We start from the raw sequence: 25,699 nt of genomic DNA, 5'->3' as shown, positions 1-25,699 counted from the left end.
AGAGAGAGAGAGAGAGAGAGAGAGAGCACAGCTATCGCAAACCCAAACACACAGAGGAACACAACATCATCACCGACACTACATCCACGCACAAAACACCACACACCACCACACACACCACACTCATCACCACAAACACCACCCCACACCACCCCATGGCACCCCAAAGACACCCCAGGTTCTCGGACCAAGAACTCAGGGTCATGGTGGAGGAAATAATCAGGGTAGAGCCCCAGCTATTCGGCACACAGGTGCAGCACACCACAATAGCCAGGAAGGCGGAGCTATGGCAAAGGATCGTCGACAGGGTCAACGCTGTGGGACAGCATCCCAGAAACCGGGAAGACATCCGAAAGCGCTGGAACGACCTACAGGGGAAGGTGCGGTCGATGGTGTCAAGACACAACATCGCTGTGCAGAAGACTGGCGGCAGACCCCCACCCACTCCACCCGAATTCACATCATGGGAGCAAGAGGTCTTGAACATCCTGCATCCTGCGGGCCTCGCTGGAGTAGGCGGAGGAATGGACTCTGGTAAGTCTAATCCCAAATACTTCACCCCCCCCCAACCACCAGCATGCCAACCCGCACCCCCACCTTCACCCCCAACCCCCCAGCACACATCCTCCCTGCCAATGTCTCACCAGCACAACCCACCCAACACAACACCAATCCCTGAATGCCAACACAAACCATGGACACCCATCACCCAAGCATGACCACTGCACATACCCATCCCCCCCCCAAACCACCCGCACCACTCCTCCCACAAGGGAATGCCAGCACTGGGGGACAAGGGCACCCACAAATCGCACGCCATGGCACACACAGAAGCAATAACCATACTCTTTTACCCCTGCAGGGCCCGAACACCAACACACCGGCCAGGAGGGTCCAGATTTGTCCATCCCGCCCCCAGAACAGGCCCCTAGTGATGACAGCAGCTCTGTCGACCTAGAACCTGATGACCAGCCCGGACCATCGGGGACCTCTGGACAGTCGGTTCCCCACACACAGACACAGGCCACAGCAGACCCAACCCCCTCGGGGAATACCAGCACAGCTCCCACCCAGCGGGCCCATGCCTCTGTCTCCAGGACGCGTCAATCAGCGGTGTGTCCGCCACTACAGGGCACCCAGGCTGACCCACCACCCCAACAACAACAGGGACCTGGGGGCAGAGGTAGTGGGCACACCGTCCAGGGGACAGAGGCCTGGGGAAACAGGGCAACTGGGAGGGCTGCTGTGCGAGAGAGGGTTGACCGGCCCAGGGAACCCACTCTCCAAGAGGCCCTCACCACCATCATGGGAGCATACCACCGCTCCCAGGAGATGATGGCGACGGTACTGGCTAGGTTCCAGGAGATCCAGGCACAGCAGGAGGAACGGTACATGGGGTTCAGAGACGAACTACGGCACATCGGTACCGCAATGGGGACCATCGTCCTGGCCCTCAACCAGATAGTCACCACATTGCGGGACCATGTGGCACCCCAAAGGGCCCCTGTCACCAGCCCGGACGACGAACAGCCTACCACCTCCGCCGGCGCTAGTGGACAGGAGGCCCCCACACCACGACAGGCCACCAGAACCCCACCTCCTGCTGAAGATCAACCACCCCGCAAGCGGAACCTGAGATCACACAAGAAGACAGAGTAGGATGCCAAGACCCCCGCCAGCCTAAGATACCCCCTGATGTCATCCCACTGTCCCACATTGTCACCCTGTCCAACCTTGAACTGCCCCTGCTCCATCCTTCCACAGGCATATGGACATTGCACCTGTGCTACTGAGAACTGGACTCTGCCATGGACATTACTCCACCCCCACCCATCACCGTTTTACTATCATGGACCTATACGCAGCACTTAAAATAAATCACCAATTGCACTTCAAATGTCAGGAGTCTGCTTGTATTCTTTACAAATGTATTACACATAACGGTGCAATAATGTACATTTACATTGTGATGACAACATACCAGTGTCAATAAGCATTAGTCCATGGGCAAACAAAGCAGAAGTCACGCTGTGGGTCATACAGCTCTGAAAAGGGAAGGGAAAGTCAAAAATCAGTGAAAAGGAACTGGGGGGAAACACAGAAAGTAGAGATGCAGGAGGCCAGAAGTAAATGTAAAATGGCGTGGGTGATTCTTACCTGGGTGCTACTGAAAATACTGTTGTATAACTGTGTCCCTGTTGTCCGTGTCGTCCCCGTCGTCTTCCTCCTCTTCACTCTCCACAGGCTCCACAGCTGCTACAACACCACCATCTGGACCATCCTCCTGCAGGAAAGGCACCTGACGTCGCAATGCAAGATTGTGAAGCATACAGCAGGCCACGATGATATGACACACCTTCTTTGGTGAGTACATGAGGGATCCCCCTGTCATATGCAGGCACCTAAACCTGGCCTTCAGGACCCCAAAGGTCCGTTCTATAATCCTCCTAGTTCACCCATGTGCCTCATTGTACCGTTCCTCTGCCCTGGTCCGGGGATTCCTCACTGGGGTCAATAGCCAAGGCAGGTTGGGGTAACCAGAGTCACCTATTAGCCACACATGGTGTCTCTGTAGCTGTTCCATCACATAAGGGATGCTGCTATTTCGCATGACATATGCGTCATGCACTGACCCAGGGAACTTGGCATTTAGATGGGAGATGTACTGGTCAGCCAAACAGACCACCTGGACATTCATCGAATGGTAACTTTTTCTATTTCTGTACACCTGCTCATTGTCTTTTGGGGGTACTAAAGCCACATGGGTCCCATCAATGGCACCAATGATGTTGGGGATATGTCCAAGGGCATAGAAATCACCCTTCACAGTGGCCAAATCACCCTCCTCAGGGAAAACAATGTATCTCCGCATGTATTTCATCAGGGCAGACAACACTCTGGACAAAACCTTAGAAAACATAGGCTGAGACATCCCTGATGACATGGCCACTGTTGTCTGAAAAGACCCACTTGCCAAAAAATGGAGTACTGACAGCACCTGCACCAGAGGGGGAATCCCTGTGGGTTGGCGGATGGGGGACATCAGGTCTGGCTGCAGCTGGGCACACAGTTCATGTATAGCGGCTCGGTCAAGTCGGTATCGAAGTATAATATGTCGTTCTTCCATTGTCGACAGGTCCACCAGCGGTCGGTACACGGGAGGATTCATCCTTCTCCTCGCAAGTCCCAGCGGACGGTGCATAGGAAGGACAACATGGAGCACAGAGTCAAGCAACCCACAGGTTCGTTCACACAGCTTGCACAGTACACGAATCGCTATGCATTTAATGGCTTGTATGAGTGGCAATGCAAGGCCTAGGCCTGTGTGACGCAGTAGAAATCAGGCCATGTGGGCCCTTGAAATGGCGGCTGCCTGACCTGTGAAGTGTGACAGTGGGATGTGAGGTCACTGCGCTGGCGTGGCTCACCGTGGCGGTAGGCGGTCGAAGACCGCGGCGCAAAGCAGCATTGGTTAACATTGAACCCTATGCTTCTCAGTAGCCAATGACGATGTGCGCCGGCGGTCGCGGTACGCCGCCATTTTCTATCTGCTTAATCACTCGAGACCTGATCATCCACAGGAGAGGACCTATACTGCAAGTGCTGCTGTGACCTCGGTCTGGAAGAGACAATGGCTGCTGCAACTGGGGAAAGGGCCCCTGCCTTCACTTCAGAAGAGTTGGAGAAACTTGTGGATGGGGTCCTACCCCAGTATGCGCTACTCTACGGTCCTCCAGACCAACAGGTAAGTACACTGGGTGCACGTTGAATGGGCTATGCCTGGGTTGTGTATGGTGGATGTAAGATGGTGGGGTGGGGAGCGAATGAGGAGTGCAAGGCACGACAGATGAGAGCATGTGCCACATGGCAGGGTTGGGGAGGGGGGGGCAATCACATCTAACATGCAGAAAAATGTTGAAATTTCCTTTCCCACCCTGTACATGTCAAATAGGTCAGCGCCCATCAGAAAGTCGACATCGCCAAGGAAGTCCGGGCCCTGGGAGTCCACAGAAGACGGGGCACCCACTGCCGAAAGAGGTGGGAGGACATCCGCCGCGGGACCAGGAAGACCGCCGAGTCACTGCTGGGGATGGCCTCCCAACGTAGGAGGGGTGCCAGTCGTACCTTGACCCCCCTGATGTCCCGGATCCTGGCGGTGGCCTACCCCGAATTGGATGGGCGCGTGAGGACATCACAGCAGACACAAGGGGGTGAGTACCAGCACATACTGCTATCTTTACGCGCAGTGGAGGTGCCTGGGTGGGGGAGGAGGGCTGTGGGTGACATTAGGCCAGGGTGCTTTCTGTAGTGTAGTCCCCTCCTTTAGGCATGGCCCTGTGCCCCCGCCCCCCACCTCTGTAGGGTGCCAAGTACAGCAATCCATGGTCCAGCATCACCCATGTGCGCATATGTTGTCCATAGACCTGTTGGCCTAGTCACAAGTACTCAGTAGTGTACCCCGATTGCGCGGCGTAGTGCATGAGGCTCCTGTGTCTGTCCTCTCCGCCAACGGTGTTGACAATGCATGCACTCAACCTGTTTTTATTTCTCCCCCCACCCTTTTTCTTTGTCTTCTTGTGCATGTGTGCATTAGCATCATCAGGCGGAGGAGAATTGGCATCGGAGCACGAGGGAGCTGCAACTCACAAGGACCCGGTGGGCCATGGTACAGACACTGAGGTCACCAGTGATACGGAGGGCGAGGGGAGCACCACAACGGGGACCCGTGGTGACACCAGCGACACCGACACGTCCTCGGAAGGGAGCTCCCTAGCGGTGGCGGCACCAGCTCCGCCCTCCCAGCAGCCCCTCAGCCTTCGCTCCGTGCCCGCTCGCCCAAGAAGGCGGGCATCTCCTTCGCCCCAGGCACCTCAGGCCCTGCCCCTGTTACCCCTGCTGCCCCCAGTGTGGAGGTCATTGACCTCCTACAGACCATCATTGTTGGGCAGTCTACCCTTTTGAATGCCATCCAGGGGGTAGAGAGGGAGGTGCATCGGAGCAATGCATACCTGGAGGGCATTCATTCGGGTCAGGCTGCCCATCAACGATCGTTCAATGCTCTGGCCTCAGCACTGACGGCAGCCATTGTCCCTGTTTCCAGCCTCCCTCTTCTAACTGCCTCCACCCTGTCTCTGTCTCCTGTTCCTCAGCCTATCCCATCCACACCATCAGACCAGCCTGCACACACCTCAACACCCAAGGGCAGCTCATCCAGACATAAGCACCACAGATCACACAAGCATTCACCCAAGCAACACCCAGATGCAGACATGCCAACAGTCACTACCACCCCTGTGTCCCCCTCCTCCTCGTCTCCCTCCTCCCTCCCTGTGACGTATCCACTCACACCTGCATGCACACCACCATCAGCCAGTACTTCCATCACCAGCACACCCTCCAGTACAGTCCGCACACGTGCAGTCACCACCCCCACTGCCATTTACACGTCCCCTGTGTCCTCTCCCACTGTGTCTGTCACCCCCTCTTCCAAGACACACAAACGCAGGCAGCCACCCACCCAACAGCCAACCACCTCACGACAGCCTACGTCACAAGCACCTGCACCCAAAGACAGCACACCTGACTCTCCTACAACCACATCCTCTTCCTCCACTCCCATACCCACTACACCTACCCTTTACATTGGTCCTAAAAAACTTTACCTCTCCAAACTTAACCTCTTTGCCCCACCTGACCCACCCCCTCCATCTGCTAAGAGTCCCAAGAGCACCTCAGCCACCACCAGCCCTGCTTCAAGTGTCACCATTGTGCACGGGTTTTGGAGTCCACCCTTTCCCAGCACAGATACATCGGCCAGCAGCAAGGGAACAGCCAGCCCCCCCTGGGAAGAGGACCCGTAAAATCAGGGGCCGCCGCGAGAAGACTGACACGGCTGCCCCCAAGGAGCAAAGTCCTGGGCCGTCACCTGCCACAACATCCAGGGGAGGCAAGGGCCAGAGAGCCTCATCGAAGGAGGGCAAGGGCAGCAGGGCGGAGAAGTCAGCCAGCAGGGGCGCGGACCAGGAGGGCCCCACAAGCCCCATCCCGGGTGTGAGGGAGGACACCCACGGGCCCAGGACTCCGTCACAGAAGGGTCCAGCAACTGCACGGTCGGAGGGCGACTAAGCAGGTAGTCCTGGCCAGGTCTGGCTCCCTTGGATGACTGGACAAGCACCGCTGAAGAGGGCCCCGCCGTGCAGAAAGGCACCGCTGAAGAGGGCCCCGCCGTGCAGAAAGGCACCGCTGAAGAGGGCCCCGCAGTGCAGAAAGACACCGCTGAAGAGGGCCCCGCCGTACAGAAAGGCACCGCTGAAGAGGGCCCCGCCGTGCAGGAAGGCACCGCTGAAGAGGGCCCCGCCGTGCAGAAAGGCACCGCTGAAGAGGGCCCCGCCGTGCAGAAAGGCACCGCTGAAGAGGGCCCCGCCATGCAGAAAGACACCGCTGAAGAGGGCCCCGCCGTGCAGGAAGGCACCGCTGAAGAGGGCCCCGCCGTGCAGAAAGGCACCGCTGAAGAGGGCCCCTCCGTGCTGAAAGGCACCGCTGAAGAGGGCCCCACCGTGCAGAAAGGCACCGCTGAAGAGGGCCCCGTCGTGCAGAAAGGCACCGCTGAAGAGGGCCCCGCCGTGCAGAAAGACACCGCTGAAGAGGGCCCCGCCGTGCAGGAAGGCACCGCTGAAGAGGGCCCCGCCGTGCAGAAAGGCACCGCTGAAGAGGGCCCCGCCGTGCAGAAAGGCACCGCTGAAGAGGGCCCCACCGTGCAGAAAGGCACCGCTGAAGAGGGCCCCGCCGTGCAGAAAGGCACCGCTGAAGAGGGCCCCGCCGTGCAGGAAGACACCGCTGAAGAGGGCCCCGCCGTGCAGGAAGGCACCGCTGAAGAGGGTCCCGCCGTGCAGAAAGGCACCGCTGAAGAGGGCCCCGCCGTGCAGAAAGGCACCGCTGAAGAGGGCCCCGCCGTGCAGAAAGACACCGCTGAAGAGGGCCCCGCCGTGCAGAAAGACACCGCTGAAGAGGGCCCCGCCGTGCAGGAAGGCACCGCTGAAGAGGGCCCCGCCGTGCAGAAAGGCACCGCTGAAGAGGGCCCCGCCGTGCAGAAAGGCACCGCTGACGAGGGCCCCGCCGTGCAGAAAGGCACCGCTGAAGAGGGCCCCGCCGTGCAGAAAGGCACCGCTCCGCTGGGCCCCGCCGTCTCAAGCACCGCTCCGCTGGGCCCTTCCTGTCAAGCACCGCTCCGCTGGGCCCTTCCTGTCAAGCACCGCTCCGCTGGGCCCCGCTGTCTCAAGCACCGCTCCGCTGGGCCCCACCGTCTCAAGCACCGCTCCGCTGGGCCCTTCCTGTCAAGCACCGCTCCGCTGGGCCCTTCCTGTCAAGCACCGCTCCGCTGGGCCGCGCCGTCTCAAGCACCGCTCCGCTGGGCCCTTCCTGTCAAGCACCGCTCTGCTGGGCCCCGCCGTCTCAAGCACCGCTCCGCTGGGCCCTTCCTGTCAAGCACCGCTCCGCTGGGCCCCGCCGTCTCAAGCACCGCTCCGCTGGGCCCCTTCCTGTCAAGCACTGCTCCGCTGGGCCCTTCCTGTCAAGCACCGCTCCGCTGGGCCCCGCTGTCTCAAGCACCGCTCCGCTTGGCCCTTTCTGTCAAGCACCGCTCCACTGGGCCCCGCCGTCTCAAGCACCGCTCCGCTGGGCCCTTCCTGTCAAGCACCGCTCCGCTGGGCCCCGCCGTCTCAAGCACCGCTCCGCTGGGCCCTTGCTGTCAAGCACCGCTCCGCTGGGCCCCGCCGTCTCAAGCACCGCTCCGCTGGGCCCTTCCTGTCAAGCACCGCTCCGCTGGGCCCCTTCCTGTCAAGCACCGCTCCGCTGGGCCCCGCTGTCTCAAGCACCGCTCCGCTGGGCCCTTCCTGTCAAGCACCGCTCCGCTGGGCCCTTCCTGTCAAGCACCGCTCCGCTGGGCCCCGCCGTCTCAAGCACCGCTCCGCTGGGCCCTTCCTGTCAAGCACCGCTCCGCTGGGCCGCGCCGTCTCAAGCACCGCTCCGCTGGGCCCTTCCTGTCAAGCACCGCTCTGCTGGGCCCCGCCGTCTCAAGCACCGCTCCGCTGGGCCCTTCCTGTCAAGCACCGCTCCGCTGGGCCCCGCCGTCTCAAGCACCGCTCCGCTGGGCCCCTTCCTGTCAAGCACTGCTCCGCTGGGCCCTTCCTGTCAAGCACCGCTCCGCTGGGCCCCGCTGTCTCAAGCACCGCTCCGCTTGGCCCTTTCTGTCAAGCACCGCTCCACTGGGCCCCGCCGTCTCAAGCACCGCTCCGCTGGGCCCTTCCTGTCAAGCACCGCTCCGCTGGGCCCCGCCGTCTCAAGCACCGCTCCGCTGGGCCCTTGCTGTCAAGCACCGCTCCGCTGGGCCCCGCCGTCTCAAGCACCGCTCCGCTGGGCCCTTCCTGTCAAGCACCGCTCCGCTGGGCCCCTTCCTGTCAAGCACCGCTCCGCTGGGCCCCGCTGTCTCAAGCACCGCTCCGCTGGGCCCCGCTGTCTCAAGCACCGCTCCGCTGGGCCCCGCTGTCTCAAGCACCGCTCCGCTGGGCCCTTCCTGTCAAGCACCGCTCCGCTGGGCCCTTCCTGTCAAGCACCGCTCCGCTGGGCCCCGCCGTCTCAAGCACCGCTCCGCTGGGCCCTTCCTGTCAAGCACCGCTCCGCTGGGCCCCGCCGTCTCAAGCACCGCTCCGCTGGGCCCTTCCTGTCAAGCACCGCTCTGCTGGGCCCCTTCCTGTCAAGCACCGCTCCGCTGGGCCCCGCCGTCTCAAGCACCTCTCCGCTGGGCCCTTCCTGTCAAGCACCGCTCCGCTGGGCCCCTTCCTGTCAAGCATCGCTCTGCTGGGCCCTTCCTGTCAAGCACCGCTCCGCTGGGCCCCGCTGTCTCAAGCACCGCTCCGCTGGGCCCTTCCTGTCAAGCACCGCTGGCCAATTGGCAGTCCCGGTTCTGTGTCAGGCAGGCCTTCACGACGCACTCTGCCCACCATGCCTCCTCCATGACCAGTGGTCTCTGTAATCCACCTGATGGACTGTGGCTTTGCACTCCCCAGGATGGCACAGTGGGCAATCCACCCACTGTAGAGACTTGTGAGACTGTGGCTTTGCACTCCCCAGGATGTAACAGTGGGCAATCCACCCACTGTAGAGACTTGTGAGACTGTGGCTTTGCACTCCCCAGGATGGCACAGTGGGCATGGTGGACCCTTCGTGGATCTGGCGTCGTGGACTCATGTGGCTGAGGTGCCCCCCCCTTCACTTCCCCCTGAGGTGCCGGTAGTTTTGTCATCTGATGCCCCAGCAGTGTTCTCTCCAACGGACTCAGGTCTCCTGTTTGGGCTTTGCCCATGTGTTGATACACTTTGGCCCACGGACAGTGGAAATTTAGGTGACTGTGCAGGACTTATTGCCTATGTTTATCGGTTTCGAAATTTCTTACTTGATTTTTTACAATTCATATTGCTATTTTACCATGACTTCAAAGAACCTCTTATATACATAAATGTTGTTTCTCACTTTAATTATGTCTTTGCATTATTCCGGGGGGTTTGGGTGGTGTCACTGTGACTTGGTGCTCTGTATTGGTGTGTAGATAGTTGGGGGGGGGTCGCATATATGTGTGTGCCCGTAAGCTTTCCTCCTCCCCCCTCCCCTGTGTCGTAGGTGCAGTACTCACCGTTGTCGTCTGCGCCGGCGTTCGTACTCGTGGTAGATGAGCAGGTAGACAATAGCCGGTAGGATGTGTAATTCGGGCTCCATGCTGTCCTCCTTCCTCGTGGAGTGTGTACAGGTGAGCGTTTTCCCGTTCATAGTCTGTTTCCGCCGTGTTTTTATCGGCGGGGCTCCCGCCCCGGAAAAGGTGGCGGATTGGTGAGTTGTGATAGGGTGGGCGGTACATTGTCTGCCGCCTGGCTGTTGGCGGTGACCGCCGAGCTGTTTGTCTGTCCCGCCGTGGCGGTCGGAGTGTTAAAGTGGCGGGCTGTGTTGGCGGTTCCCGCCAGGGTCAGAATACCTTTTTTTTGACCGCCTGCCTGTTGGCAGGTTGGCCGCCGCTTTATCACCGGCCGCCAGGGTGAGAATGACCGCCAAAGTCTTTTTTAACCAAATCTTGAAGTTTGCAAAAGATTCTGGGTACCAGAACCTGGTCAGAGCCCCACAAGTCACCCTATCTTGGAATCCCCTAGGTGTTTAGTTTTCAAAAATGTGCAGGTTTGGTAGGTTTTCCTAGGTGCCGGCTGAGCTAGCGGCCAAAATCTACAGCTAGCCACTTTGCAAAAAACATGCGAGATTTCAATGTAAAAATGTGATGTGTCAATGCTGTGTTTCCTGTCTCGAGCATTAGACCTACCCACGCAAGTGAGGTACCATTTTTATCGGGAGACTTGGGGGAACACAGAATAGCAAAACAAGTGTTATTGCACCATGTTTTTCTCTACATTTTTTTATCCAAATGTAAGACAGTGTGTAAAAAATACGTATATTTGAAAAATGCCCTGTAATTCACATGCTAGTATGGGCACCCCGGAATTCAGAGATGTGTAAATAACCACTTTGCACATCTTGGAAGAACAAAGGTTTTTTGATACCTATTTTTCACTCTTTATATTTCTGCAAATGAATTGCTGTATACCTGACATAGAATGAAAACCTATTGCATGGTGCAGCTCATTTATTGGCTCTGGGTATCTAGGGCTCTTGGTGAACCTACAAGCCCTATATATCCCCGCAACCAGAAGAGTCCAGCAGACGTAACGGTATATTACTTAAAAAATTCTGACATTACAGGAAAAAGTTAGAAAAATTTCTTTTTTTTCACCTCAATTTCAATATTTTTTTATTTCAGCTGTTATTTTCTGTAGGAAAACTTTGTAGGATCTACATAAATTACCCCTTGCTGAATTCAGAGTTTTGTCTTCTGGGATCCAGCATTGGTTTCACTCCCATTTCTGTCACTAACTGTAAGGAGGCTGAAAGCACAAAAAATAGTAAAAATGGGGTATGTCCCAGTATAATGCCAAAATTGTATTGAAAAATTGGGTTTTCTGATTCAAGTCTGCCTGTTCCAGAAAGCTGGGAAGCTGGTGATTTTAGCACTGCAAACCCTTTTTTGATGCCATTTTTAGGGAAAAAACACAAGCCTTCTCCTGCAACCCTTTTCCCCATTTCTTTTCACAGCATATTGGCTAATTTCTTGGTCTCCTTCAGGGGAAATCCACAAAGTCTGGGTACCTCTAGAATCCCTAGGATGTTGGAAAAAAAGGATGCAAATTGGCGTGGGTTCTTCTGTGGACAAAAAGTTATGAGGGCCTAAGCGTGAACTGCCCCAAATAGCCAAAAAAAGGCCTGGCACCTGAGGGGAAAAGGCCTGGCAGCGAAGGGGTTAATGCCCTTGTGGGTAGGGCAACACTAGCTACATTTTGCTGAACCTCATCAAGCAGTCTAATGCCTACGTGAGTAGGCCAACACTCGTTTCACCTTGATTAGTCTCATCAAGTGCTTTGCTATCCTTGTGAGCAGGTCAACATTAGTTACATTTTGATTATGCTTGACGTGATTGCTAGCATACTAGTCAAGCACGTCACTATCCTGGCTGGTAGGCCAGCACTAGTTACATGCCGGTCAGGCTAGTCAAGCTATGTGCTGCCCTCGTGGGTAAGCTGAAACTCGTTACATTTTGGTCAGGCTAGTCAGGCACTCCAATACCCTGGTCGGGTAGGCCAAGATTAGTTACATATCGGTCAGGCAAGTGAATTGCTGTGCTGTCCTTGTTGGTAGGCCAACACTAGTTACTTCTTGGTCAGGCTAGTCAAGCCCTCCCCTGCTCTGGTGGACTTGGCCAATACTAGTTACATCTTGATTGTTCATGACCAGCAATGCTAGGGTACTAGTCAGGCACTTCGCTGCCCCGGCTGCTAGGCCAACACTAGTTACATTTGGATATGGAAGAGCTTTGCTGCCTTGTGAGTAGGGCAACACTAGTTAGATCTTGGTTAGACTAATCAAGGGATTGACTGCCCCTGTCAGTGGGTGAAGACTAGTTACATTTTGGTTATGATTGACAGGCATATTACGATTTGCACTGCGCCTGTGGGTAGTAGGCCAGCACTAGTTACATCTTGGTCAGGCTACGATAGGTGGGTAGGTGACACATGGGGTGCTCCAAACTACAATAATCTTGGTTAGGTATAAAAAGTTATCCACTGATTTCTTGTTTTGTTTGCATTAATAATATATAAAGAAATGAACACGTGCATATTGGTTTCTAGGAAACACGAGGAGCAGGCGGGCCCCTTGGGCCCAGTAACACCCTCCACCCGGAGCTCTCTTCAGTAACTAATCACCACGCGCTCCTAGAGACAGCTCCTTGAGGAGGCGAGTGCCTGAGCCCCGGTGGCACAAGCAGCTGCGCAAGGACCAGCGCCATGGAGGGCTGCGTCGCCGCCGTCTGCGCCGTGGCCACCCTGGCCTCCCTAGGTGAGGTGTCCGCGCTCCTCTCTCAAGCTTGTCTGGAGATGCGCGGCAGACACAGGGTCAGGGGTGCGCCCTTGTGGGCACGGGGGGCTTCCGGGGCTCTCACCTGCCCCCGAGGCGAGGCAGCAAACCCAGTCGTATAAACAGGTGATGGCGCGAAGCGAACCTGAGTGCACCGGAGCGCTTTGCCACAAAACCAGACGCTATCTGCTTTAATGTGGTGCAAACACACCTGTTCACGAGTAATCCGAGGGCTCGGGGCCAAACCCTGAGCGTGCCCCCCAGGTACGGCAATCTGCATCTTTTCCTGCCCCTTTTATATATAGAGACAGAAGACAGACCGACACACACAGATATATATTTCTTTTTTGCTTTGTTTCTCTCTCGCGCTTCCTAGGCTCCTCTCTCTCTCCAGTCTCCCTCCGTCTGCCTTTTTTCCCGCTGTCTCTCTCCACCTCGTTCCCTATCTTTTTCGGTTTCTGTCCAGCGCTCTCTCCATCACTCTTGTTCACCTTCCATCCTCTTTTCGTCTCTTCCCTCTCTCACCTCCCCAGTCTCCCTCCATCCATCTGGCACGCCTCGTCTCTCCGTTTCTCACTTCCCCCGTCTCTTACTCTGCGCCCTCTTTTCGCGAGTTACTCACTCCATCCCTCGCCCACTCTCCCTCTATCTGGATGTCTGTCCCTGAAGTGCGCCGAATCCTCCTCTGTCTCTCTTCGCTCTGTTTCTCGCTCTCTCCTTCCCCGCTCTCCCTATCTAACCTGCCTCTTCCTCTCTCTCCCCATCAGTGCTTAATTTGTAAATAAAAACGTGCTGGTGCCCAAAGTCCTTCTCTTAAACTCGCGGCTGCTGCAATAAAATGTGCGAGCACGGAATACTGAGACAGCGTAATCCTGAAGCCATCTCGGGCCTCTTCAATCCATTAACAGCCACTCCCTGCCTCTTCAGCTCACTCTAGCAGTTTTCTACTTTCTCCCTTTGTGACGCCTTTTCGTTTTTCCATTCCTCCGTCTTTCCCATGTGTCTTTTGCTCACAGCAAAGGCCTGAGGCAAAAGAATAAGCCCCGGAAACAACAAGCACAAATTAAGCACTCCTTAAAAGACCGCCTAGATAACAACGTACACGACAGCAAAGAGCTCTTCAGCATCGTGAAGGAACTCTCCAACCCCAGCGCCACATCAACGACATTCCACCCTCACAAGAATTCTGCGACTCTCTTGCCACCTTCTTCTACCAAAAGATTACCGACATCCACAACAGCTTCGACCCCACAGCCGCCCCCACCACGCCAGACACCACCCTGGCTAACACCACCCGCACCAATCGCCTAACTGCCTGGACCAATGTCAGCGACACAGAGACACGCAAAATCATGAACTCCATACACTCCGGATCACCATCAGACCCATGCCCTCACCACGTGTACAACAAAGCAGACGCAGCCATTGCTCCCCAACTACGGAAGGTCATCAACATCTCCTTCGAAACAGCAACAACATTCCCTGAAATCTGGAAACAGGCCGAAATCAACCCCCTCCGTAAGAAACCCAAAGCAGACCCCCAGGACCTAAAGAACTTCTGACCCATCTCCCTACTCCTGTTCCCTGCAAAGGTCATCGAGAAAATCGTCAACGCACAACTGACTCGCCATCTCGAAAACAACAACATCCTGGACCCCTCCCAATCTGGCTTCCGACAAAATCACAGCACCAAGACCGCACTCCTCGCCGCCACAGGCGACATCAGATGCCAAATGGACAGCGGAGAAACATCAGCCCTCATCCTCCTGGACCTATCAGCCGCCTTCGACACGGTATGCCATCACACTCTGAGAACCCGCCTCCTTGAAGCCGGAATACAAGAGAAAGCCCTCAAGTGGACCACATCCTTCCTCTCTGACAGAACCCAGAGAGTCCGCCTCCCCCCTTTCCACTCCAGAGCCACCAAAATCATCTGCGGCGTACCCCAGGGTTCATCCCTCAGCCCAACATTATTCAACATCTACATGGCACCCCTCGCCCAAGTAACCCGCCGATACAACCTCAACATCATCTCCTACGCAGACGACACCCAGCTCATCCTCTCCCTCACCAAGGACCCACACACCGCCAAGTCCAACCTCCATGAGGGAATGCAGGCCGTTGCCGAATGGATGAGAAACAGCCGCCTGAAACTGACAAGACGGAGGTCCTCATCGTCGGACCCAACCGCTCCACCTGGGACGACTCCTGGTGGCCAACATCTCTAGGAACCCCACCAACACCGACCGACCACGCACGCAATCTGGGCTTCATCCTCGACTCAACCCTCTCCATGTCAAAACAGGTCAACACAGTCTCCTCCTCCTGCTACAACACTCTCCGCATGCTCCGCAGGATCTACAAGTGGATCCCAACAGACACAAGAAAAACAGTAACACAGGCAGCAGCAGGCTAGACTACGGCAACACACTATACACAGGCATCCCGACAAAACACCTACGACGCCTCCAGAGCATCCAAAATGCATCCGCTCGACTGATCCTCAACGTACCTCGCCGCAAACACATCACTCCCCACCTGAGAAAACTCCACTGGCTCCCCGTTGACAAGAGGATCACTTTCAAGCTCCTCACCCACGCACACAAAGCACTCCACAACACTGGACCTGCTTATCTCAACAACATACTCAACTGCTACACCCCCACCCGACAGCTCCGCTCCGCAGACCCCGCACTCGCCACCGTCCCCCGCATCCACCGAAAGACATCGGAGGCTGATCCCTCTCCTACCTCGCCGCCAAAACATGGAACACCCTCCCTACCAACCTGCGACTAACCCAGGAACTACTCACCTTCAGAAGACTCCTCAAGACCTGGCTCTTCGACCAGTAGCAGTGCACCCCCCCCCCACCCCCAGCACCTTGAAACCCTAACGGGCACGTAGTGCGCTTTATAAATATATTGATTGATTGATTGATTGACTGGTCTGTATCCTCACTACTCCACTGTTTCTTCTCACATCCTCTTTCTCAGAAGCCCAGCTCTGTCTGGCCCTGCCACACTCTCTCCACCTCCTCTCTGTCTCCCTCCTCTTTCTCTCGTTACATTAGAGTTTCACTGTCTCTCACCTTCAAGCTCTTACTCGCTCCATCTCCCCCATCCTTCATTTACTTTATTCTGTCTCAAACCCCTTTTCACGCTCTTTCTCTCCTCTTTCAGCATCCCCCAAATGTAGTCTTTCCTCTCTTGTTGTCTTTCTCTCACGCCTCTTCTCCGATTCTCTCACATCTTTCGAGCTCTCACTCCCAGTCATTCACTCTTCATCTTTGTCTTTCTCACCCCCTCCATCTTTTGCTGCCTCCCTCTTTCCACTCCCGTCTCTTTCCTTTGTTCCCTAGATCTCGCCACCTATCACTCTCTGGTCGAGTTCTCTCCTTTCCACCTCTTTTCCTTGTTCCTTCGGTATCTGACGCGTTCTCCACACCAACTGCTTTCCCCTAAAAGACACACACACACATGCACACGCACACACACAGCATTTGCATACACCAAATGCACACACGATACACATGCCCCCTCCACACACAAACATGCACACGCACCCCACACACATGCGCACACACAGATACATATGCACGCTCACTTTTTTCCCCTCACACTTTTATTTTCCAGTTCTTCCCCTTTCTCGCACTTTCTCTCCATCTCTTTCACTATCTTTCATTGTCTCAGTACAACTTACCCTATTTTTATGTCTTTGTCTCTTTTATCCCTCTTCCCAACTTTATACCCATCTCTCTTCTTCTATTACACTCCTTCGTTATATCTCACATTCCCTATCCCTCTCACTTTCTCTCTATCCCTCTCTGCTTCTCTCTGTGCCTTCAGTTCTCTCTCTCTCCACCAATCTCTCTTCTACCCATCTTTCATACTAGGTTTCTCTCTTACTTTATCTCTCTCCCTCTCTGCTTCTCCCTGTGCCTTCAGTTCTCTCTCTTCCTCCACCACTCTCCCATCTGCCGATCTTTCATACTCGGTTTCTCTCTCGCTTTCTCTCTCTCCCTCTCTGCTTCTCTCCATGCCTTCAATTCTCTCTCTCCTTCTGCCCATCTTTCCCACTCGGTTTCTCTCTCACTTTCCCTCTCTCCCTTTCTGCTTCTCCCTATGTCTTCAATTCTCCCACTTCTTCCACCACTATCCCATCTGCCCATTTTTCATACTCAGTTTCTCTCTCCCTCTCTTGTTCTCCCAGTGCCTTCAGTTCTCTCTCTTCCTCCACTACATTCCCTTCTGCACATCTTCCATACTCTGTTTCTCTCTCACTTTCTCTCTCTCCCTCTACCCATCTTTCATACTCTGTTTCTCTCTCACTTTCTCTCTCTCTGCTTCTCCCCATGCCTTCAGTTCTCTCTCTTCCTCCAGCACTCTCCCTTCTGCCTATCTTTCATACTCAGTTTCTCTCTCAGTCTCTCTCTCTTTTTCTCTCCATGCCTTTAGTTCTCTCTCTCTCACTCTCTCTCCACCACTCTCCCTTCTGCCCATCTTTGATACTCGGTTCCTCTCTCACTTTCTCTCTCCCTCTCTCCTTCTCCCCATGCCTTCAGTTTCCTCTCTTCCTCCACCACACTCCCATCTGCCGAACCTTCATACTCGGTTTCTCCCTCACTTTCTCTCTAACTCTCTACCCATCTCCCTCTGCCTTCAGTTCTCTCTCTCCTGTCACCAGTCTCCCTTCTGCCCATCTTTAATACTCAGGTTCTCTCTCGCTCTCTCTCTCTGCTTCTCCCTGTGCCTTCAGTTCTCTCTCTTCCTGCACCACTCTACCTTCTGCGCGTCTTTCATACTCTGTTTCTCCCTCACTTTCTCTCCTTTCCTCTCTTTTTCTCTCCATGAGTTTAGTTCTCCCACTCTCTTGCGCTCTCTCAACCACTCTCCCTTCTGGCCATATTTCATACTCGGTTTCTCTCTCGCGCTCTCTGCTTCTCCCCATGCATTCAGTTCTCCCTCCTCCACTCTCCCATATGCCCATCTTTCATACTCTGTTCCTCTTTCACTTTCTCTCTCTTCCTCTCTGCTTCTCCCCGTGCCTTCAGCTCTCTCTCTCCTTCCACCTCTCTCCCTTCTGCCCATCTTTCATACTCGGTTTCTCTCTCTTCCTCTCCGCTTCTCGCCGTGACTTCAGTTCTCTTTCTCACTCCACCACTCTCCCTTCTGTCCATCTTTCATACTCGGTTTGTCTCTCACTTTCTCTCTCTCCCTTTCTGCTTCTCCCTATGCCTTCAGTTATCCCTCTCCATCCACCACTCTCCCATCTGCTGATCTTTCCTACTTGGTTTCTCTCTCGTTTTCTCTCTCTCCCACTCTGCTTCGCTCCCTGTCTTCAGGTCTCTCTCTCCCTTCACCACTCTTCCTTCTGCTCATCTTTAATTCTCGGTTTCTCTCTCGCTCTCTCTCTCTACCTCTCTGCTTCTCCCTGTGCCTTCAGTTCTCTCTCTTCCTCCACCACTCTCCCTTCTGAGTGTCTTTCATACTCAGTTTCTCTCTCACTTTCTCTACTTCCCTCTCTGTTTCTCTCCATGCCATTAGTTCTCTCTCTCTCTCCCTTCTGGCCATATTTCATACTCGGTTTCTCTCTCGCGCTCTCCGCTTCTCCCCATGCATTTCGTTCTCCCTCTCCTCCTCCACTCCCCCATCTGCCCATCTTTCATACTCGGTTTCTCTCTCGCTCTCTCTCCCTTCAGTTCTCTCTCTTCCTTCACCACTCTCCCATCTGCACATTTTTCATACTCTGTTTCTCTTTCACTTCCTCTCTCTCCCTCTACCCATCTTTCATACCCTGTTTCTCTCTCACTTTCTCTCTCTCCCTCTACCCATCTTTCATACCCTGTTTCTCTCTCACTTTCTCTCTCTCCCACTACCCATCTTTCATACTCTGTTTCTCTCTCACCTTCTCTCTCTCCCACTGTGCTTCTCCCCATGCCTTCAGTTATCTCTCTCACTCCACCACTCTCCCTTCTGTGCATCTTTCATACTCTATTTCTCTCTCTCTCCCCCTCTACCCATCTTTCATGCTCAGTTTCTCTCTTTCCCTCCGTGCTTCTCCCCGTGCCGTAGGTTCGCCCTCTTCCTCCAGCACTCTCCCATCGGCCCATCTTTCATACTCGGTTTCTCTCTCACTTTCTCTCTCTCCCTCTCTGCTTCTCGCTGTGCCTTCAGTTCCCTCTCTCTCCTTCCACCTCTCTCCCTTCTGTCCATCTTTCATACTCTGTTTCTCTCTCTCCCTCTCTGCTTCTCGCTGTGCCTTCAGTTCTCTCTCTCTCTCTCCTTCCACCTCTCTCCCTTCTGTCCATCTTTCATACTCTGTTTCTCTCTCTCCCTCTCTGCTTCTCGCTGTGCCTTCAGTTCTCTCTCTCTCTCTCCTTTCACCTCTCTCGCTTCTGCCCATCTTTCATACTCTGTTTCTCTCTCTCCCTCTCTGCTTCTCCCCGTGCCTTCAGTTCTCTCTCTCCCTTCTGCCCATCTTTCATACTCAGTTTCTCTCTCTTCCTCTCTGCTTCTCGCTGTGCCTTCAGTTCTCTCTCTCTCTCTCCTTCCACCTCTCTCCCTTCTGTCCATCTTTCATACTCTGTTTCTCTCTCTCCCTCTCTGCTTCTCGCTGTGCCTTCAGTTCTCTCTCTCTCTCTCCTTCCACCTCTCTCCCTTCTGTCCATCTTTCATACTCTGTTTCTCTCTCTCCCTCTCTGCTTCTCGCTGTGCCTTCAGTTCCCTCTCTCTCCTTCCACCTCTCTCCCTTCTGTCCATCTTTCATACTCTGTTTCTCTCTCTCCCTCTCTGCTTCTCCCCGTGCCTTCAGTTCTCTCTCTCCCTTCTGCCCATCTTTCATACTCAGTTTCTCTCTCGCGCTCTTGCTGTCTTTTTCCATCTCTTTCCTCTCTCTTCCCCCTTGACTTTTGACTCCACCTTCTCCCCGTCTCGCCCTCTCTTATATTCATTGTTTTTCTTATTTCTCCATCTATGTCTCACTTTCTCTTTTACATCCTGAAGACTCGCGCTCTCTCCTCCTCTCTCTACCCGTAGCTCTTGCTTTGTCTCTGTCTTGCCCGTCCCTTTTCATTGTTTCTCTCTCACCCCGCCGTCTGTCTCAGCTTCCTTCCTTGCATCTGTCGCTCTCCCTAAGACTCTCTCATTCACTCTCCTCCACTCCAGCCTTCTCTTCGCCTCTCCCTTCCTCACCCTATTTCCTTCTATCGCTGTCTCTTCCACATCTCCCCATGAACATTGTTTGATTGCATCGAAAAAACTAAAAACGAAGCCCAACCCTGTCAAGGGTGTTTTAAATAACTTTATCTCGGAGAGCACACATTTAGAATGTATTTGTCTTGAATGGCACCGTTTTAAAACACATATTTGAAGTGAGCTCCTGAAATATGTACCATTTGCACCAGCGGTAGCCTGTGGTGTGGTGAGATCAGCAGGTACCAGGGCAGACCCCTGACTGTGTCCAGGGCTCCCAGCTTTGGTTCTCGATAGGTTATGGGGTGGGACTTAGAAACTGTTTTTTGTAAAATCTCTGCATTCTTTTCAGCACTGCCATTTGGGCCCCATTTGCTTAACAGTCATTTAGGTAGTGCTCAGATGACCCACCAATACTGTGGACGTGTTTTTTGTCTTGTAAGTGTCGCTTGAGGTTCACAACTAAAAAACACAGAATTTCCATCAGTTTAATTTGTTTTTTTTACCTGCCTTAGCATGAGATACTGTCCGAGCTGGTAAAATACTTGTCATGTGGTACAATTAACTATATCATATTATGGCACTTCAAGTAAACTGTGGCAGAATCACAACTAATTTTGCATTCTTCCTTTGAAATCAGCAAAGCTGTGGAAAAGGGGGGAAGTCTGAAAACTATGGGGGTCATTACGACCCTGGCGGTCTGAGACCGCCAGGGCTAAAGTGGCGTCCGTTCCATTTAAATGCAGTCTGCAGAGTGAGGCAAATGGTATGAATTTAACTTTTAAAGACAGGCTGCAAGGCAGCCCTGCATAAAAAAAAATGACAGAAAACACACAGCAGTGCACACATGCAAGTGCAGAAACTCTTCTGGGCATCTAATCTCCATGCAATATTATATATTGGGGGTTTATAGGCAGATTGTACCCCCTTTCTCTACTATATACTAGGGACTTACAAGGGTCTGTCAGGCCAATTGGGAGGGTACCCTAATACCAAGTGTATTCTACTACATGTGTGTGTTTTAACATAGCACTGGCTTGGGTATGGCTAACAGAACCCAGGGCACAGTCAGAGTCAGTTACCATCAGCACCAGTCAGCAACAAAAAAAGGGGTGAGCAGGGCAAAAATATGACTTTGCAACACTATGTAATTTAAGGCGTGGGTTTAGCACGTAAACTAAATTTCTGTGAATTCCATAGCATGCCACCAACCAGTAGTTTGGTACCCTTATGAGATTTCTGTCATTGCATTCATTTATGTAACATAGCAACTGTCATATACTTAAATAGCCAGGGATATTGGCTTTGCCAATGGTCATTAGTTGTTTAAGATAAAGCACTCTACGAGTGATATGCCACATGGAAAAAAAAAAAAAAAAAACATACTGGAAAAAGATGACATTCTTAGGGAATGCAAGATTACATAACACATGTGAAACGTAAACCATAACTAAATAGCTAACATGGATTACCCTAAAGCTTTTTTACATTCATTATTCAGAAACCAATTAGTGTTTTTAACAGTAAGGTTATGGGCAATGACTATTTTTAATTACTAACGGGCCTGAGACGAGGATGGACCTGGCCCACTTAAAGCCCTGGTGTTCCCCTGGGTCTCCGGAGTTTAGGGATACCACAGTTGGTTATCAATCGGTTTGGTGTGTTCACAGATGGAAAACTGGGCTTTGCAAAGGTAGGAAGTGTCGGAAGCAATGGAAGCCGAACTGCTGCTTTGCGCTAACTGCCCTTTGGTTCCAGGCATTCCCGTATGCCAGCAGTCTTCAAACATTTAATTCCCTGCCCTCCCAGCACTCCCCAAATGGGAATAAAATTCATCGGGCTCACCTCAAAAGTTTTCACAATTATTCCATTAAATTGGCCCTGTTTTAATCTGTCTAGACTTATTTAAACATTGGAATTAAGTTTTGTAACCACTTTAAAAACGCAATCAAATACATGATTCCAAACATACTAATCTGGTCAGGCAGGCCTTAATAATGTGTAAAAGTATCCACAGTGTGATTATTGGGGGTGGAGGTTTTGAAGAGTATTAGGAGTCCCTTATCTTTCAACACATGCTCCCATCTTGGATATAAATGACAAAACATGTTAGTGATGGCCCATTACATAGCGGTTTGGTTCTGATTATTTTTTCAGCTTAAAATAAAGCCCTGTTATCAGCATAATGCTTCTTGTGGCCAGAGCCTACCCTCATACCCCCCTTGGATCATTTGAGGCCCCCCTAGGGAGGACCGCCTCCAAGTTTGAAGACCTCCGCCGTACACACTTGACTCACTTCTATCTTTTGCAAGGTATCTTGAGCGCAGACATGCCAGATGTGTGGATTTTCAATGGACCCAGGGTGCCCACAGACAAGAAAGTAGGCACAGGGCAGGCAGGCTATTTTGGAAGTTATTGAAGCAGAAACACTGATTTGGGGTCCGCGCCTTTTCGTCACAGGTATTACTTCCTAGACAATATGGGAAAATACCAGAATCCTATATTTTTTAACATAGTCATACACTACCAGTTCTATCACAGAGTTGCAACTTTTCTCTTTTGATTGGCTGGTACTGAGGTCGTGCAGAACGTGAGAGTAATCAGAAAGGCAACAATTGTTTTGTTTACAAAACAATATGCCCTCCAGCTCGCTTCCACAGGAGCATATCCCTGCCAGTGCCTGCGCACACTCCTCAATCTAATCAGTTTTAATGTTGGTCCGCTCACTATCCCATTTGGTGCCTTGGTTCTTCTTCTCTCTCTTCTGTCCTGTGGCTTGCTGCCTTCCATCTTCTACCTTACAACCTTCTCTCATCTTCTGCATGCCCGCGTCCCGTATTCCATTTGTTTTGAGTAGTGCTCCTCCTCACCTTCGTATTTGTATCTCCATCATCTGTCTAGTTCCAACCAAACACCATGCTTTACTTCCAGCCACAGCTCCCATATCTATCCTGATTATGCATCCATCTTGTTCTTCTCTCCCCACCCATTCCCACACTTCATGGGTCTCTGTTCTGTTTCCCGACAGATTCCTCTTTCATCTAATGCCCATTTCCCTCCCCTGTCCCATTCATCACTTGCCTTCTTCTCCTATCACCACTGATGTGCCTTCATTCCTTCTACTCCACTGTGTGCCTTAGGGGTCACTCATCTTTCTTGATCCCTGGTCCCCTCTTTGTTTCTTCTGGACTCCCATTGTCCTTTACGCCCCTCATTTATTCTGACGTTTAGTCCCCTCAGTAGTTTGTCGAGCATCAGTCACCTCATCTTGATTGCACCCAGCTCATCTCTCTTGTCCTGTCATTCTCAACTCTTATCCAGTATGTGCCCTGGCTCCCCTCACTTCTCGACCGAGGGCCAGATTTACTATGATTTTGCATTCGGGTTATGTTTCTTTTTTGGGATTTACAAAGCCACTGAAATCCAGATTTGTGTGCCTTTGCGTGGCTTTGTATGGAAAAAAAAACATAAAACATAATGCAAGGCTGCAAATAGCTTTACCTTCTGTGAGGTAGGTGTTATATGAGTGGTGCATGGGTGTACCCGATAATCCACCTATGTATTTTGATGCAAACCCATGTTTACAACGAGTTGTAAACATGTTTTTGTTCCAAAATGTTATGCCTGCCTGACGCTGACATAACAAGGAGAAATATCTTTAAAGGCTAGTTTTTGTGCAGGAAAGTACGCCTTCCTGCACAAAAAGTTATCATGATTACAATGCAAGTACCCTTGCTCTGTGGAGCAAGGGTGCTTGCATTGGTGCAAGGCAGCCACAAGTGTGCCAGAACTGGGAGAGAGCAGAAATGTGCCAAATCTCTGAAACTATGGTGCAGTTCTGCTCTCTCCCTTTCCCGCAGCGCAGTTCAGCAACTTAACTTGCTGCGTTGCGTGACATGTTAGTAAATATGCTCCTGTGTGTGTAGTGCACTGTCATATATTTTTCTCATCTAGCTTACCCCTTGGTCCTCCTCTCTTGTATGTTGTGTGCCACACCCCCTTCCTTCCCCAAGTTAAGGCATTGTCCAATCACATATTTGGTTGCTGTTTTAGTTTGCATTACCTTTAACTTTGGGCACTATTCACTTGCATAGTAAATTTATTCACTCACAACATGAGTTTATAAAGTCATTCAAAACTCTTCCATTGTACTGAGACTCCCTTCATTGTACACTTTACAAAAACAAATCATATCAATTCATAAATTCCCCCTCTGTCTTTGCCACCTCACTCATTTCCTTGCTACCCTCCAGTCCTCCTGATTCCCATCTGTCTTGGGTATCACCCCACCATCTGGGTATAGAACCTTTCACTATTGGAAGGTCACTGATGCATGTATTGTGCCAATGACCTTCCTGCTATGTGTTACCTCCTTGATTGCCCCTCAGTGTGCACCCAGAATATCGAACCCACAATATCAGTAAGACAAAATATGGAAACAATTATTAACTGAAAACCTGATACCTTAAATATACTTCACAAAACATCTCTTATGGGAGAATTGTGTTGCAAAACAATTTGAAGCTGCTTTTTACTGCTCTACCTTGGCAGTCTGTACTGTACGATTTAAACTTTCCACCCTTATAAAAGTTTGCAAAGTTTTGGGGAAAACTCCATCCAAAACTGTGGATCTTTGCACACCTATAATATACACCTGTCACAAAATCCAGGCCTACTGATGCGGACTATTGATGCATTGTGTGTGGCTCACAATGCCGCAGGTTCAAACAGAAGCCAGGTAAGTAGTACAGTGATAAGTATATTTGATTTTTGATTGCACCATTGCATTACAGTATTATCCACCTTGAGCAAATTCTTTATGAGTGCTTAAAGCCCTTCTGTGTTTCTTATTTGCCTTCTCGGTTGATTTGTTGGATTGTCAACAGTTGAACAGGTCTTTAATGCTTAGTTCTTAGATCATGCACCATCATGTAGTGTGGGGGTGGGAGGTGAGTCTTAGCAGAAAAGTCAACTGGTGAACAAGAGCTTTCTACCCCTTATGCTTCCTTGTGCCCCATTTGTGGGTAGAAAAGTGCAGTGTTCACATATGTGTTTTTGCAAGCTCTTCCCCCCCAATGTTGGGTATGTGTTGGGTGGAGGGGGCGTAGATTTGCATTATGCTACTGCGATGAGATGTGTAGGAGGCTGGCCTGGTTTGTAGTGGTTACCTAAGGTACTTACACCTTATACCAGGTACAGTTATCCCTTATTAGTGAAATGTAGGCAGTGTCTAGCAGCCAGGCTCTCTAGGGGTAGCTGTAGCTGAGCAACCAAGGCTTATCTAGGAGACATGCAAATCTCATGCAATACCACTGTAGCCACACAGTACTCACACACATGAAAGAAAATAATCAGTGTTACAAAAGTAAAGGTACTTTATTGTGGTGACACAAATGCCAAAAATACCATAAAGACTATATTCCCTTAGGAGGTAAGTAATACACAAATTATATACACTAGTATGCAAAATCAGGTGTAAAAACAGTTAGAAAACAGTGCAAATAGTGAAAATCACAATCGTTAGAAATGGGTCGAGGGGGAACACAAACCATATACTAAGAAAGTGGAATGCGAATGTCGGTTTCGCAGCTAGGCAAGTGTAGTGTGTAGTGGGGTGTTGGGAGGGTTAGAAAACACCAAAGGTAAGTAATAGAACCCACCCCAGAGCCTGAGAAAGCAGGAGTAAATCACAGTAACTTTCCTAGAACACACAGAAAGAAGATAAAGTAAGAACCAGAAGAGACTGCAAGACACCAACAGTGGATTCCTGGACCTGAGACCTGTGAATGAAGGGGACCACATCCAAGAAACACAGAAGAGTCCAGGGAGAGTCCAGGGAGAACAGGAGCCCTGCTAACCCGGATTAAGGTGCAAAAGAAGAACCACCAGTGAAGAACAACAGTCAGTACTGCACCCAAGAGGATGGATGCGCGTTCCTCATTGGTGCAGATGATGTCCCACGCCGGATGGAAGATTGCAGTCTGGTTTGCATCACTGGATTCTGC

The 25,699-nt window shown here is 52.2% G+C and overlaps 2 protein-coding genes across 2 annotated transcripts; both read right to left on the bottom strand.

Annotated features, from left to right (window-relative positions):
- Positions 1-18,043: 18,043 nt before the first annotated feature.
- Positions 18,044-18,439, bottom strand: LOC138247096 (octapeptide-repeat protein T2-like). The gene has a single exon (XM_069201839.1). It carries the CDS (start codon positions 18,437-18,439, stop codon positions 18,044-18,046), a length of 396 nt encoding a protein of 131 aa, XP_069057940.1.
- A 77-nt stretch (positions 18,440-18,516) lies between these two features.
- On the bottom strand, positions 18,517-18,906 carry LOC138247095 (octapeptide-repeat protein T2-like). The gene has a single exon (XM_069201838.1). It carries the CDS (start codon positions 18,904-18,906, stop codon positions 18,517-18,519), a length of 390 nt encoding a protein of 129 aa, XP_069057939.1.
- Between the last annotated feature and the right edge of the window lie 6,793 nt (positions 18,907-25,699).

This window comes from Pleurodeles waltl, chromosome 7, assembly GCF_031143425.1.
Source record: "Pleurodeles waltl isolate 20211129_DDA chromosome 7, aPleWal1.hap1.20221129, whole genome shotgun sequence".
Taxonomy (NCBI): Eukaryota; Metazoa; Chordata; class Amphibia; order Caudata; family Salamandridae; genus Pleurodeles; species Pleurodeles waltl.
The sequence above is the reverse complement of the archived record's forward strand: the minus strand, read 5'-3'. Positions and strand labels throughout refer to the sequence as shown.

Bases quoted from the DNA above. Each gene is read 5' to 3' on its own strand.
- LOC138247096 (XM_069201839.1), bottom strand. From the start codon at position 18,439: ATGGGGAGAAGCACAGTGGGAGAGAGAGAAGGTGAGAGAGAAACAGAG.
- LOC138247095 (XM_069201838.1), bottom strand. From the start codon at position 18,906: ATGGGCAGAAGCGAGAGAGGTGAAAGGAGAGAGAGAGAGAGAACTGAA.